The sequence below is a fragment of the Melospiza melodia genome, chromosome 5 (assembly GCF_035770615.1).
Source record: "Melospiza melodia melodia isolate bMelMel2 chromosome 5, bMelMel2.pri, whole genome shotgun sequence".
In the NCBI taxonomy this organism is placed as follows: domain Eukaryota; kingdom Metazoa; phylum Chordata; class Aves; order Passeriformes; family Passerellidae; genus Melospiza; species Melospiza melodia.
Window position 1 is genome coordinate 78,414,977 of NC_086198.1, and position 16,406 is coordinate 78,431,382.

Consider the following 16,406-nt stretch of genomic DNA (forward strand, 5'->3'; position numbering starts at 1 on the left):
TGAACTTGGCACAACCCTTGGAAGTACATTACATACAGTAGGATTTCTGCTTTGCTGAGGGTCCTTTATAAACTGGGTTATTAATTTATTTTTCCCTGAGGAAAATGCTACCAGCACATGTCAAAGGCAGCTCTATTTGTAACTCCTGGGAGAAAAAGCTTGTCATGAACACACTGAGCTGAATATAAAGAATCACACAAACTGTTACAACAGAAGCACACACAACAACCTATTTGCACTCCCCTCTCTGGCTGCAGGCAGCATGTGCCTTTCTCCCCTACTGGACAGGTGTTTTTTACTCTCAAACACTTCTAAAATACTAGCATTTATCCTAGAGATGGAGCAAAATGTGCAGCTCAGATCCAGATGTCCCTGCTCCTTTGGAAAAACACAGATAAACAGGATAAACAATTCTGAGTTGCAGAATTTGGTTATTTTTAACTCTATTCACAGCATCTGCCTCTGTCACTGCACAGAATAAAAACAAATATTTGATAGCACAGTGCTTGGTTACATCAAGTACTGCAGTGCTATTTACTAAGACAATACTATAGTTATTTACACAGTGAAGACAATAGATATTTAACATTTTTGATCTGACTAAAAATCTGTAGAAAACAAAAATACCCAAGAGGAAATAGTTATTTATTCCCCTGCATCTTTCAGATTTGTAAAGCAGTCCTATTATTCCACTCTCCCCAGTGGTAACTTTGCAAGATTTCATTTGAACATAATCTTTAAAATCTGAAATACTGCAGTCAGATGATTTCAAAGACGGGTTACATACCAGGGAGGTTCAGACATTATTGTAAGTGTCTGTGTGACTGTGAGAAGCAAAAGCCACTGACTTAAGGATCATCTCAAACATGCACAGCTGAAAATCTATGCAAATGCATACAGAGAGAGAGCCCTGAAAACAGAGGTGAAACCAAAACCTTACGTCATGACCAGTGTCTCATCTCCAGGTTCACTAAGTAGTCCATCTACAAAGACAGAAGTGCTGGTAAAATTATGTGTGCTCCAGGTCTGGCCTTCATCTATGCTGAACCTGGAAAAAAGCAGAAAATGCTTTAATTTACAGTTATTGGTATACAAAGCAGAATGCACTCTAAAAATCCTCTCACTACTAAAGCTTATGATTTTCATTCACAAAATAGAGTATGCCTAGACAGTGCATGATATTAATGTGATCTTCTCAGCACCTTATCCAGGGATTCAAATTTTTATGAGAAGGTGTAATAAATTTTCCACAAAAATAAAATTCCTCAGGTCGATTAAAAACAGCTTTGTCAACAAATTATCTTGCTACCTTGAAGATTCAAAAGCTAATTAATTCACATTTCATTCCTTCTAGTAGTCTCTGAACTAAAGGCCTGTTAAGCAGAGGCCAGTGAAACATGAGAGGCCAACTGGTACAACATGGGAGGTGCACTAACTCCAGGCACCAGTATGAGGATGGCCCTTCATGGCTGCTACCATCCACTTAAACATTTGCAAAAGATACTGATGAATCAGCAAAACATATTTCTAATGTGCATCCCAAAGTCTCTTTGTTTCTGTACATTTCCTTCAGGTCTTTTGGACAGTAGGTTAATGATGGCTTTCAGTCCAGATAAAAAAGAGCCTAGGTACAGGTACAGAGCCTAGTTCCTATTCATGTATATAACACAGGTCTGCAAAAATGAGCCAGTTCACAAGTGATAAAGATGTCTTTTTATGTCTTTTAATGTCTTTTTTAAGGATGTATTTTTATGCTGAAGATTATAGTTCTGTATGCCATTACACAAGGTTACCATGTTTTGCTGCACTATCATGCAGTCTAAAACTTGATATTCTATACCAAACTGCTTTGCAACAAACCTTTCCTGCCTTCCAGGCTGAGAAGGCCATTTGCTGCACTGTCACCTATGAGAAGATCTATGCACACTGCAGTTACTTTGTGCATGAATATCTCAGATGAGCTGTGATTCTGGCACACCAAATTACACAGCACATAAGCGCAAATAAGTCCTTCACCTGTTGGCTCCCACACTCTACATTAAATTACTCTTGCCAGAGAAACTCAGGGCTATTTTCCAATTTCCCCATGGCCCTTGGAGAGGACAGAAACTTAACAGTCCCAATGAACTCTCCTGATTGCCCACGTAAGCCACATATGCAGCACAGGCTGAGCATCACTAACATGCACTGCTGGTGCCAGCCAGCAGCAGATAAACAATTATGCTGAACACAGCTTCTGCTGTAGAGTTCCAGAACAGTCTTTTAAGCAAAAAATGCCTACGCTGATGCAAGAAAATTTTATTATGATTAATGCATGACACCATGGAGTAATCTTAAAGTAAAAATCCAACTGCATTTTTGTTGACTCAATGAATGTTAAATTAAGTTGACTCCACCTGTGCTTCATACATGATCACAATGAAATGCTTATCTTAAACTCTGATCTTTGCCTGAGGTCTTGAGTACAAAACAGCTCTACTCTAATTGACTGTAGAATTACTTGAGTATTTTCAGAGGAATAGAGGTGTCTTTGATAGCCACAATAACTCCACCATGGTCCAAGTACAAGATGTGGTGCTCTTCTTCAAAGACCTACAAGTCAGACAAAGAAAGGTCAGCTAAGCAAATGTACAAAACAGCTGAAATAAAATGAACAAGCAAACAAGAATTAGGAGACTTATGCTTTATAATGTCCACACTTCAAACTGAAAAGAACATAAAAGTCATGTTAAGTCTTATATTTCTCCCAGCTGTAAAAGAAAAGAAAATTAAGAAGCTGAATCAGAAAATGTTCAGGTTCAAATCACAGTCAGATTAAACTGCCTAAAGTGATTTTAGCCCAAGCTTATATTTCTCATAGCATCCATTCTGCATTCCTTCCTGTTATATATCACCAAGTGACCCATCACCTTACTTTGGTGTTTGCCTTATTCTGTGTATCCTGCAGAATAAAATGCTTTTCAGTCTAATTCTAAGAAAAAAAGAAAAAGTACTGCTGTCTGTGACTTTCTCACATATTCCCCAGAACCTACAGAACATGAAATAATTGGTGCCAGCATGTTTTCTGCATTTCCAGTGTCAGTGATTTTAATTTCAAATATTATGTGATGTCCCATGGAGACCACTGTGAGTTTGGAACCAAGATACATGTAATATTGATTTAATGGTACAAAGGATTAAAAACTTCATAAATTATTTTAATTCCTTTTCTAGAGGTTACTAGCAGTACTAAAATAAAAGCACAGGTAGATACCTTTCCTGGTTTACATCTAAAATCTGTTTTAAGACAGGATTTACTTTTGTAATTAACCTCTGTAGTTCATTAAACACAAAACCAAGTGATATGTGAGAATTATACACACTTAGCCTTCATAGACAAACATGCAGTCTCCTGTATGCTTTCACAAAGCAAAGGTAAAAATGATAAAGGTTAGCTTTACTTTGCCTTGTAAATGAAAAAATACTGACAATAGTAATTTATTTTCTTCTTTTGGCAAAATGAAATGCTTTATTTAGAGGATTTCTCAGAAAGACTGAGCTGGAGCTGGGGTGAAAATATCTAACAGCACAACACTCACAATTACTTGAAAAATAGGAAGCATTTAATTTGGGTTGAGAACTCAGTCTTCCTCTCATCTAGTAAGAATATATTTTATGGGAATCCTTGGGCTTCAAGTGTCTGATCAGTTTTTCAGTGTTGCCAATTTACAGGCAAACCCCTGATATGAGGCATTGATAGTCCAACCTACTCATTCCCCCAGCTGTGTATTTTAGAAGAGAATTCCGTAAAGGACAGACATTAATTTTAGATGTACTTCAAAAGGATGAGATCAGCTGGAGTCAGATAAGCAAGCAGAGTTTTGATCCTCCTCTAAACTTTATTTGACCTTTCCCTCAAACCAAAATGCAACAGGATGTGCTGGGACACTAAGTCTCCCATAGTTTCAGCACCAAAGATAAAGGAAGCTGATACCTGCACCACTTAATGCAAATCAGCCTTTCCCGGAAAAGCACCATGGTAGGTTCTTCATGTAGCATTTTAATAACCCTGCTTTAGCGCACTATAAAGCACAGAGGACACGTTAAAGGCATATTAATGCAGTTGTTATTTCATGCTCTTCTTGCACACATTTCAATTGTTTTATGAACAAAATGTATGAAAGCCTTATGAAAATAATTCATCATCTTCAATACATTGAAAAGAATGAACAGTTTCATGCCTGTTTATCACAAAGGTAAATATTTATCTCTACTTTCTGGTAAAAAAGCCCAAGACAAACATTTTGCAAAGGATTGAGGCAAAGGTGGTGCCAGCATGAGAGATGAAGTTCAGATCTATGAAGATGAGATATGTGAGGTTCACAGCAGGCCACGAATTCTGATAAACATCTCTTCATTAACTAAAGCAGGCAATTAATCTATTCTGATCCTTACTACTAGCCAGCCACTACAGCAAAAGATTTTTATAACCTACTTCTGTAATTTTTTGTGCACATTTTGTGCTTTATAATCACAATATCAACTCCTATTCTACCCTTTTCCTTTAGCTGTAAATGCTTTCCTTTCAACGCCTGTCCCAACACTGCAGCAGCTATTTTAGGCCAGAATATCTGTTGGAAGAAATTGGGACAGCTCCATGAAACCAGCGAGAGCATATTTAAGTGCTCCTAGAAAAATAGATGCCATACAATTTTACTTTGCATTACAGAAGTTGCAAGAATAAACAAAAATTCCTGAGATTACTTTTTTATTTCAAGTGATATCCATTACTAAATTTAAATCTGGAAACAGAAGCTTTTCTACACAGAATGAGCCACAGTTGGACATCCTCGGGTTGGAATGCTGGAATTACATCCTATTTTGTTGTGCTTGTAAGTGTTACCATCTATCTCCTAAAATGCCTGCAGGAAAACATGTATTCTCACTTAACCAAAAGTTTTCCAAGTTGCTTTGATACACAAGGATTTGACACAGATAAATAACATTCCAACAAAAGACCAGCAGACTAAAGCTCCAGAGATCTAGATTTAGTTCCTAGACATCCAAAAGGCTTTCTCTGCAACCTCATTAGTTTTGCTGAATATTTTGTTGCTGCAAGAGCTACTCTGGTAGCAGATCAAATGTGAAAGGTTTATTATTGCTGACTTCTTTTTATTTATGCCATTTCCTCTGAAATCCAGACCTTTCTCTTACTCTTTGGTGTATAAATACTTTGCTGAATTTCAGGTACAGTGTTGTAACAGATGCTGTTAACATAACAACAGCAACCAGACTTGTGAACAGATACCAGTATTATAATAAAATAAAACCACTCATATGTATACATAAGGTAATCCTTAGCACTTAACAGAGTATCCTAATATTTCATGTTCATTAACACATTTTATTATATTGTTCTCCTGGTGTAATAGACAGAGAAATCTTTCAAATAAACATGAGTTCACCTTAGGCTACATCTTCATGGTCCACTAGGCACTTAACAGTTGGACTTAGTGATCTTAAGTGTCTTTTCTAATGATTCTATGACTCTAAGCCTATGTATTTTATGATAATGTCAAGGTGAGATTCCTTTCTTCTACAGTCCAGTTCATGGCATGGATGTTTAAGCTGCTTGCCAATCATCTCCTAAAGCACAACTGCTATTTACAGGGCAATGTTGTACAGTACATTGCCACAATTTTCAGTTTTCTTCAAACAAAAGAGTGATGGTTTCAAGATATACCAACAACCAGCTCAGCTATGCAACAGAAAGGTAGAAGAACAACTGAAACTAGCACAAGTGGTACTATGGTTGTTAATAATAACAATTCTTGGTTTTGCTCCTTGTATGAGCTGACACAGGCAGGATGCAGGAACAACCACAAAACCATGGATGAAATGCAATAATAAATTTATCCCCATTACCTGGCCAACCAGGGGAGCCCTGAAGCAGCCCCTGTGCAAAGACATACAAGTGGGGATGCAGACACTGCAGAGCTCAGTGCATGCCAGAGGATCACCCAGCTTGCTGTACTGTAGGGTTTGCACAGACAAATTTACCACTCTGCTTTGGTCTTTGTAGCAGCAGAGCAGGGATCTCAAGCATGTTTGATACTGTGCCTCTATCACAGGCCTATGTTATCTAGACACAGATGTTTGACCTAACACAGAGGTCAAAAAAATTAATAATATTATATTTGTGGGTTTTGACACCAGCATATCACTTGACTGTATTTACTGTCCACCTCACCAACCTTCTGATTTTTTTCCTGGATATTTCTATTTATCACCAGAATTTACTTAATTTCAAAACCTCTTATTTAAGCATTCATTTCTGTCTATGAACTCTGGCTGTGTTTATAGGTAAGTCTTCCTGAACCCTTACATGACCACATCAAATGCAAGCTATGGAAGGTTTGATTCTCAGAGTACACCATTGAATTACAGGATCTTTGACCTTCCCCACAGTCCTATAATCCACAGTCCTATGAACCAATGCTGCTATTATGTCAATAAAGGTTTAATTAATTCCTTGCACTACAATTTCCCCAAAGTCTCTTATGTTTGCTTTTCTTCATTCTCTGTCTCTCTACCCAAGTACAAAATGCTTCTCTCCTCCTCTGTACACAGCTCAGTAACATCATGTGAGCTTGTGAGAAAGGTGCCAGGCCCTCATTAATGACAACCACAAAGACTCCAAGGCTGAGACTTAAACTCAGACAAAGTGTTGTGCCAAAGCACAGGATTTCACCAGCTCACAAGACCTGCAATTTACTGAATTATCTAAATTCCTGTATCACCTGACTGAAGCCTTCTCTTTTGTTGTAAGAACTCCAGCAGAGAAAGGAAATGTGCTGCTGTCCTCTGAAAGAATTGTTTAATTGTGCACAGTGAAGCCATGAAATACATAAAATAATCTACAGTTTCATTCTGATCACAAATACTAGAATTTAGCAAGCTCTTTCAAGGGCTTCAGAAGAGTTTCAATTAACATAGAGCTAGCAATGTTGTTTGCCATTTTGACTGTCACAATGAGGGATCAGTTTGTGGTTGATTTTACAGCATAATTAGGCACCTCAGGGTCAAGTTGTAACATATATCATTTACCTGTGTGTCTCTACAAATAAAAAGCAGTGAAAATATTAATTTGATCTCATTCCTCTTTTCTTCTTATTTTTCACCCCAGAAAAACTATAAAACTTTGGCAAATGCTGACAAGAAATTATGAGAGGCCTCTGAGAAGTATTAAACAACACAGTACCCACTGTAAATCCTGGAAGGCTTTTGCATTTACACACCTATTTATTGTATAGTAGATTTCAAGATGGACTTTGGTATAAAATTTTATCTTTTAAACATCAAAGGACATTATCATTACAAAAATAACCCAACTCTTTTTAAAGTACTCTGCAGAATACTAATGGAACCCTACAACAGCAATATAAGTAACTGTCTGTATTTTTCCCTTTTAACCTCAAATTCCCCAAGCTCAGTCAGTAACACTACTGAGAATATTTTCACACTTAATGGTTTTTAAAAATAACAAAATTTTACTTCAGCTGAACTAACTGAAATTAAATTATTTTTTGAAAACACTTTGGTCCTTTGAGGATGCTTTTTTAAATCCTGGATATCTATTATAAGTAGAATCAATATGATATAGTGTATTGTTTCTATATACATATACAGAGAAAGAAAATACCCCTATGCTGAGTGCATTGAGTTTGCACAGCCAGGTTTTGGTAGCAGGTAACTCCACTGGGGTGGCTTCTTTGAGACACTTCTAGAGAAGCTTTCCCACATCCTACAGCCAGCTTCAAGATGGACATGCCACTGGTCCACTGACTCAACTCAAGGTTGAGTTATCAGCAACAGCAGTAGCACCTCTGGGATTATGTATTTAAGAAGTGCACAACAGCAACGACAGCAGGACTGAAGAGGTGAGCATATGAGAGGGGAACAGCCCTGCAGACACCAAGGTCAGTGCACAAGGAGGGCCAGGAGGTGCTCCAAGGGCCAGAGCAGAGGTTCCCCTGCAGCCCCTGGAGCAGCCCATGGTGAGGCAGTTGGACCCTGCAGCCCATGGAGGCCCAGGATGGAGCAGAGAACCACCTGCAGCCCATGGAGGTTCAGGATGGAGCACAGATCCACCTGCAGCCCACGGAGGCCCAGGATGGAGCACAGATCCACCTGCAGCCCATGGAAGTTCAGGATGGAGCAGAGATCCACCTGCAGCCAGTAGAGGCCCAGGATGGAGCAGAGACCCACTTGCAGCCCATGGAGGCCCAGGGTGGAGCAGAGAACCACCTGCAGCCCAGGGAAGTTCAGGATGGAGCAGAGATCCACCTGCAGCCCATGGAAGTTCAGGATGGAGCAGAGATCCACCTGCAGCCAGTAGAGGCCCAGGATGGAGCAGAGATCCACCTGCAGCCAGTAGAGGCCCAGGATGGAGCAGAGACCCACCTGCAGCCCATGGAGGCCCAGGATGGAGCACAGATCCACCTGCAGCCCATGGAGGCCCAGGGTGGAGCAGGTGGATGTCTGAAGGAGGCTCTGACTCCACAGGAAGCCAATGCTGGAGCAGGTTGGCTGGTAGGACTTATGATCCCAGAGGACACCCATGCTGGAGCAGCATGCTCCTGAGGGGCTGCAGCCTATGGGAAACACCCACTCTGGAGAACTCACTACAGCCCTTGGAAAGGACTCATGTTGGAGAAGTTCATTGAAAGCTGTCTCCTGTGGGAGGAACCCTACACTGGAGCAGGGGTGTAAGGAGTCTTCCCTGTGAGGAGGAAAGAGCAGCAGAGATATGTGTGTTGAACCGACCACAGCCCCCATTCCACATCCCCTTGTGTGGCTCAGGGTGAGGAGGTAGAAAATTAATAAGTTGAGCCCATGATGAAGGGAGAGGTAGGGGGAAGTCATGTAAGATGTAATCTGCTATTAATTGGCAATCAAATAAATACCCCCCAAGTTGGGTCTGTTTCGCCTGTGATGGTAATTGGTGACCAACCAATTACCCATGAGCTTTTTGTTATATTCTCCCTCCCCTGTCCAGCTGAGGACAGCAGTGACAGAGAGAGGTTGGTACCAAGCCAGGGCAAACCCACCACACTGAGACAGAGCAGCTTAGGAAACAACACCTGAGAAAGGTGAAATGCTTGAACTGACACTAGCCAGTGGAAGAAAAAGCCATCCAGAATTCAAGTAGCATTATGATATCACTGTTCTCTTTTTAACACTTTGGTATTTGTAGTCCCTGAATTTATTAAATCATGCCAAACGACTTAAAAAATTTTATTATTTTTTGAAAATATCTTTTAACTGTCTCCGTTTCAATGAAGAAAAAGTTTATGCATTAGTAACAGCTTTCAGACTATGAAGCAGAAGAATTTTTGCCCCTGTACCTAAGCTATGTCTTTTAGCTCAGAATGTTTGTACTGCAAGATCTAGTCCAAGTCCACTTCATCATTAGCATAGGAAGATTACTTAAATTATTAAAAACCAAAACAGACACTATGTTTTTTGCATAAGATACTTATAGGATCTTTAAAAAGACCAAAATATTTGAACTTCAGCAGAACCTGACAGCCTGATCAATTTGAGTCCTAGAAAATCACCTTCTTAATCTCTTAGCTTCCAAGCAAACTGGAGATAATAATACCACCTCCTTCAAAAGAGCGAGTATCTAAAGATTAGTTAAGCATTACATAATTCATCACATTTGGTACATTAGAATTATTTCCAGGTTCCTTTGATGATTTATGCCTCCTACCTGACGCCACGTGTTGCCACAGTCAGATGTTATGTACATCTCTTCTTTATACTCAACCAGCTGGGACCCCAGGTTACCTGTCACAAAAGAGGAGAAAACAAGGGTTGCATCCACATGAGCAAGAGAGATTGGATCTAGTCCTGATGCCAGTCTGAGTCAGAAGTTTCCAGGTCAGAGCAAGAACTAAACACAGCAGGCTTACTTCATTTCTGGTAGAACCAGCAAAATCCTTTACAAAACACATATGTACAATTTCAAAGTCCTCCTTTTCATTGCTAGGTTGTCCATAGGTGGAAGCAATGAGGCTTGATTCTAATACCAAAATGCAGAAGTGAGACCAACATTTTAGTTTTGTTCCTGCATGCTGAAAATTTATTATGAAACAACATATATTTAAGATGTAAGTATGAAACATCCATAAATTCAGAAGCTTTGACCTTAATAATATTCTGTGAAGTTATTCACATTGTACTCAAACTGTTAAAATGAAATATTTTATCTTTAAAACTTGATGAAGTGGTAGCTAGACTAGAATCTGGTGAAATATGCAACACAAAAAGAGGGTACAGGGGTTTGAAAAAGAGTAAATACAAAAGAATTGAAAGCAGAATTATTTGATTTACCTAAATATTAAGCAGAAAATTACTGAATATATTGACATATAGCACTGAGGGGAATTCAGTTAACTGAATTCAAAGTTAAGAGAAGTTTTAAACTTAGGGAAGATGATAGCAGATGCAGTCCCAAGTACAGAGATCTCCATCTTTTAACATGCAGTACTTCAAATAGCAAATTATTAAACCATCAGGAAGCTTAATGTTCTAGGGGAGAATCATGCATGGCACAATATTCCTTTAAAATGATATCCTCCTGGGGATTTAGGCTTAAATATATGGTTTGAATGTTTTCACTGTAGAAATAAGATAAAAATTATCAGATCCTCTTAAGCAGAAGAGATTATGAAAAAAAACACTTGAGATTAGAACAGCACCATGAAATTTCACTTGTGTATTATATAAATAGCTGGTTTTAAACCACTACACCAGATCTGTTTATACAGAGTGTGCTTGCTGAAAGGTTCCCAAGAGGAATGACAGCACCCACTGCCCAAAATACACACTCTATTTAGACCATCAAGGGTGCATGTGCTCCACTCTTTAATAAGATAACTCTACCTCCTCTAATTCTAAATACATCCCAGACAGGACTGGAATACTTATACTGAATCAGGGAATTTATACGAGTCAGTTAATTCCTTTAAATTGCATCTAACAGTTCAGAAGATGCCACTTCTCATTCTTGGGTTTTTCTTGGGTTTTCATCTTTCCAACACACTCCACATTCCCTCATTTATTACATAATTCAGTAAAGATTTAGTTGCTCATAGAATCATAGAATATGTTGACTTGGAAGGGACCCATCACGATCATTGAATCCAACTCCTGGCCCTGCACAGGACATCCCAAGGATCACACCATGTGCCTGAGAGCATTGTCCAGATGCTTCTTGAACTCATGCAGGCATGATGCTGTGACCCTTTCCCTGGGGAGCCTCTTCCAAAGCTCAATCACCTTCTGGGTGAAAAACCTTTTCCTGATATCTAACCTAGACCTCCCATGAATATAAACAAATGAAATAGTTCCAAAAGGAAAGCTGCAGACATTAATTCAGTTATATTTTCTCCCCAAATACAGCTTTAAGATTAATCTGATCACTAGAAGGAGATATGAATGAGAAATTACCTGTTCAGGGCTGAAGGAAGGGAAGGAAGATTTGATAAACTGCATATACAAAATACATTTCTTTTGCTATTCTTACTTTCCTCTGTTCTACTTTTCACTGCTGTATCACCTGCAAATGGACATATTCTTGTGCTACTGAAGTTAATCACAGAATGTTTTCTATAGGATAGCTGAAAACAGAAATATTTATCTGCTTCCTAGAATCTAACATGCTCCCATCAGTCTACACTCTTCTTTACACAGATAACTTTAATAAATGTAGTGTTAGTTTTGCTCCTGAATAAATGTTGTTTATTCTACCTCTTTTCACCACTTACTGAATTCTACTTGCATGAGTAGGTCTTTATTTTGAGCATTGCTAGGGATCTGCTCTTTAAAGAATTCAGTGGTAAATTGCCTTGCTAATGGAAAATTACTCTGTAAACTAAACAGCATCTACTTGTGCTTCATTAAAAAGCCTTTTCTATCCAGCTGATTTAATAATGACATTAGCAACATTGTATTTGCAGCTCCGTTAAAAGACAGACATGACTTCTTCTGGTTCTGATTTTACCTTTACTGTCTTTTCTTAGTAAAAGAGCAAAAGGACTTGGTGGGCTCAGTTATAATTCCAGAGACTTTTCATTCTGCCTAAACCACGACTGGTGCCAGCAGGAACAGAATCTGGGACACTGCTTTGGGAAAAAGGACTTCAGTGATGTTTGACCTTTGAAGAGAAGCCATCAATAGGCCGAGGGTGGAAGGCCAGAAGTGGTGCATGCAGGTCCTGCTGACTTTTGACACAATGTTTAATTGTGTAATTAATGAAGGCTGTAATTTTCACTACTTCCAGATTTCTGGGGACATACAGTTATATGACGTAATTTTGTAAACTTTGTAAAACAAAGTCTTCAAGCAGAAAAAACCCCAAACCCATAAAACACTTTTCTGTAAGGAAGGATAAAACTTCTCAGTGCAAGTGAAGTTTTCTCTGTGGGTACCATAGACCATGGCCTGCTGAAAAAGAGCATCAGTGGATTCAGACAGAAAAAGCGGGCAAGGCCAAAAGAAGGAAAGCAGCAGCACCACGGGAGACAGGCAGGCTCCTGCAAAGTGCAGAGGGAAGCACCCAAGCAGCCAAACCTGACATGTGACACACAGAAGGAAACTTCCACAGGAACACATAATGATGCGTAAGTTTTATAAGCCACAGAAAAGCCACTCTGAAAGCTGTTAGACTGAAAAAGTAGAACTGGAATAAAACTAAGTCCTTCAAAGATCCAAGAGAACTCGCCCCACTTTTATTAGCAAACCTTTCTATTTAACATGTGTGACAAAAGAGTTATGAGTTTTCTCTATTTAAAAAGTTACATTGTTTTAACTTTATTTTTCAATATGCTAATAAAAAATAACTTCAAAGATTTGGAGCATTTTGTTCTTTTTGAGATTTAAAATAAAGTGCATAATTTTAAGCTCTAGCTACCTTGTAGAATGTTGTGTTACTGGATAAACCAGCTAACTTAACACAGTGCATGTAATGGCACCCCATAAACCTCTTTACAACAGCTCCAATTCACATCAAATGAAATGCTAAAAAATCCTGACATTAATAACACTGCAAACAAATAACTACAAAGCCACAGCAGCAGTCAAAGTAGAACTGAGAAATTCTGAACCTTTCCATGACATATCTGATGAGATTCATAAAATATATTTGTGGTAAGTGTGGCATCCAATAACATGTGAGCACAACTGTTACTGTTGTGACCAAGGGACAGGAGAAGGTGAGAAACAATTATGCCCAGCCCAAGACTGGAAGCCAACAATGTTTGAGTATAATTCCCACCATGCCCTGAAGTGTTTGGATTGTACCACACCCCCCAAATATCAGTGAGCTACTTTGCCTGGTGGGCCACACCAAAATTTGTGTTTCTTATTACAGTTGTAAATATATGCAGTAACCCCTCAGGTGTGCCATTACAGCAAGGGAACTTTTCTATCATGTTGGTGGGTCTGTGTTAGTTTGTCTGTGTCAAAATCCATCTGGGGAAACATGCAAATGTAATCTCATACACTGAAGGCAACTCAGGTTCATACTGAAAAAGTAACTGCAACTGGAATGGGGACTCAGCTGCAGGCATGGGCTGTTTTGGGCTGTGGTGGAGTGAATTTCCTTCACAGCACCTGGTACAGAGCTGTGTTTTGGACCTGTACTGAGAAGGTGTTGGTGACAATACAAAGATGTTTTCAGTCCTGCACTGCTTACACAGAGTCAAAGCCTTTTCTGCTCCTCACCCGACTCCAGCAGTGAGGAGGCAGAGGGTGACCAAGGAATTGGAAATTGGCGCAGCCAGGATAAATAAGCCCAGCTGACCTGGGGATATTCCAGGCCACGTGTCAGCATGTTCAGCAATAAACTGGGGGAGAGGCTGGTGCAGGGGCATTGCTCAGGGACAGGCTGGGCACCAGGTGTTTGGAGGTGAGCAACTGTTCTCACTTACATCACTTCCTTTTCTTGGATTTCATTTCTCTCTCATTTTTCTTTTAATTTCAATTTATTATTTTTATTGATTTCAAATTATTTAAGCTGTTCTTATCTTAATCCATGAGTTTCCTCACTCCCAATTCCCTTCCCCCCATCCTCCTGCAGGGGAAGTGAGCAAAGAGCTGTGTGATGCTTAGTTGCTGGCTGGACTTAAACCATGAAAAGGTTTTACTAGCCACAGCTACAAATGGTACCATTCTCACAGGACTTCTGATCTGAGTGCCCTGAAAACTCCTCTGACACAATACAGAGTGTTTGCCATCCAGTTTCAGCAAGTTTTGTTTGTAATACAGAAAGTTTTCAAATTTGTCTTACAATATTTTGTATTCTTTTTGTGACTAAATGACTCATTTGTGTGTCTTCTCCAATGCCTGGGGGATGATACACACCTGAATTGTCCTTAAACACTCTCCCAAAGGCTTTTGCCAACACAGCCAGGACACTCTGCTAGATGGACTCAGCCTGAGTCAGTTTTGCTCTGCTGTTATGTTCTGACACTGCTTCTATTCAGGAAGCAAAAGGAAATATTTTGGCCTGCCTTTTCCAGTTTTTGATTAAGAACAGTAATTTTTCACTTCTGTTACTTGCATTCTTAGAAACCTTTTCAAAATGTGTTTTGCGATACATGAAATCTTTTGCTTTTTCATTTGTGTGAGTAAAGGCTGATTTTAAGTAACTGCATAAAATCATGTGTTCCATCCTAGCAGGGTGGCAGTACCAAAAACTAGAATACAGAGGCACTAACAACTGTTCAACATAGCTTTTTTCTAAGCTTTCTGTACCTCTGCACATGACAGTTTAGCAGCTGGTAGCACAGGGATGCAAAAGAAATCAATGTTTTTCAGTGATGTCTGGTGGCCAGCAAAGCTCTCTGGAAAGGGGTACAGCTGTGAGAAACACAGCTCTCAATGTAGATCTCAAGAAGGAAATTTTTGCAGGTTCTTACTGGATCACAAAAAATATGGAAGATTACTTCACTTAAAATTTACCATCAATTTACATGTTTCAAGTGCTAGTTATCACTGTGTTTACCCATATTTTTATATGTGACTTTGAACATGTTTACAGTAAGAAGAAATAATCCCCATATGCAATGCTTAGATAATCCTTCTAATATGGAAAATCTTTTCCAATCATTTAAATTGAGCATACAGGCAGACACCTACTCCAAAAAAAGAGATGTGCCTTGCCTGGATTACTGGTAATTAATACAGTTGTAACATCCCTTGGGCCATGCACAATAAGTTAAAATTTCATGGTTTGCAATCTTGTAGTCACAGTATAGAACAAACATACAACCAATTTGTATTTAAATCTCCCAGACACACAGTTTTGCCTGGCAAGCTGAGGGATGTTCAGATGAGGGAGTGGGGAATCAGAATTGAGGAATGTGACAAAAATTTAAAGGAATTTTAGGATGTTCACTCCAAAATGTACTGGAAAATGCTCAATCATCTCCCTGTTCCCTTACCCTTTTTTGATAGAGGCATCCTAGTGTGCTACCTCTGTGAAAAATGATAGAAATTCACCACAATGTATGCAATTATATTTGGCCCTGATATGAGAAAAAGTAAACAGAACTTCTCTAGTACTTCCTCAATTTGTGTGAATGTGCAGAATTTACTGCTTGCTTGATTTACCATCTGGATTGGAAGCTAAGCAGGCAATTATTGTAAACTAGCACCTGAAAAAGCTACACTACTCTAAACATTTTTCATAGAAAAGTCCTCAGCAAGTTTATAGTAAAAATTTACACATCAATTGACACACATTTCATAGCTGATGCTGTGAGAAATAGAAGTCGTTGCCAAGATTAAAATGCACAAAAATCAAATGTAAATGCAAAGTCCTATTGCATTTCTTAAAGAGAGCAAAGCAGTTATTTAAAATACCACTCTCGTATGGAGCTACAAAATTTAATATTCTGTCTGAACAATTTTTATATAGACAGAAGTTAAAAATATGAGTTCCTGAGAACTATTTATGCAAGTTTAACAGAGTGGGGTTTTTATTTGTAAACATGAGTTTAAAAGGATGCAATGTTATCATTTTATTAAAGAGGTTAAATTTTCCCAATTTTCTGGATGTTAAATGCAGTTCACCAGTTAATTATTCCTTTTTTTTAAATTAAAACAATATTCAGTAGTCTCTGATCTCTGATTTTTTCCAGCATTTTCCATATCAAAACTTTACTTAAGTCACAGAATAGCTTTTCCATTACCAAAAGCAGCTGTGTTGTATAAGCTTCCCAGAAAGAAGCCAAAATCCACTTTTTAAAGAGATTTTTTTTTGCTTTTTGATTGATAGGGTTCTTATGCTTAGGAACCATATTTCCAGTTCTTATCCACTTGTCTGCATCACTTGTTTGTTTCTACCCTGTGGTTAC

General features: G+C 38.8%; 1 protein-coding gene across 6 annotated transcripts in view; it reads right to left on the minus strand.

The window, feature by feature from the left end:
* SORCS2 (sortilin related VPS10 domain containing receptor 2) overlaps window positions 1–16,406 on the minus strand; it is a 536,381-nt gene that overhangs the window by 54,791 nt on the left and 465,184 nt on the right. For all 6 annotated transcript variants that reach the window (XM_063157566.1, XM_063157565.1, XM_063157563.1 and 3 more), the window contains 3 exons: window positions 9,755–9,831; window positions 2,501–2,592; window positions 941–1,048 (listed from right to left, as the gene is read on the minus strand). In XM_063157566.1, coding sequence (XP_063013636.1) covers window positions 941–1,048; window positions 2,501–2,592; window positions 9,755–9,831 — 277 coding nt within the window. The remainder of the gene's footprint in view (window positions 1–940; window positions 1,049–2,500; window positions 2,593–9,754; window positions 9,832–16,406) is intronic.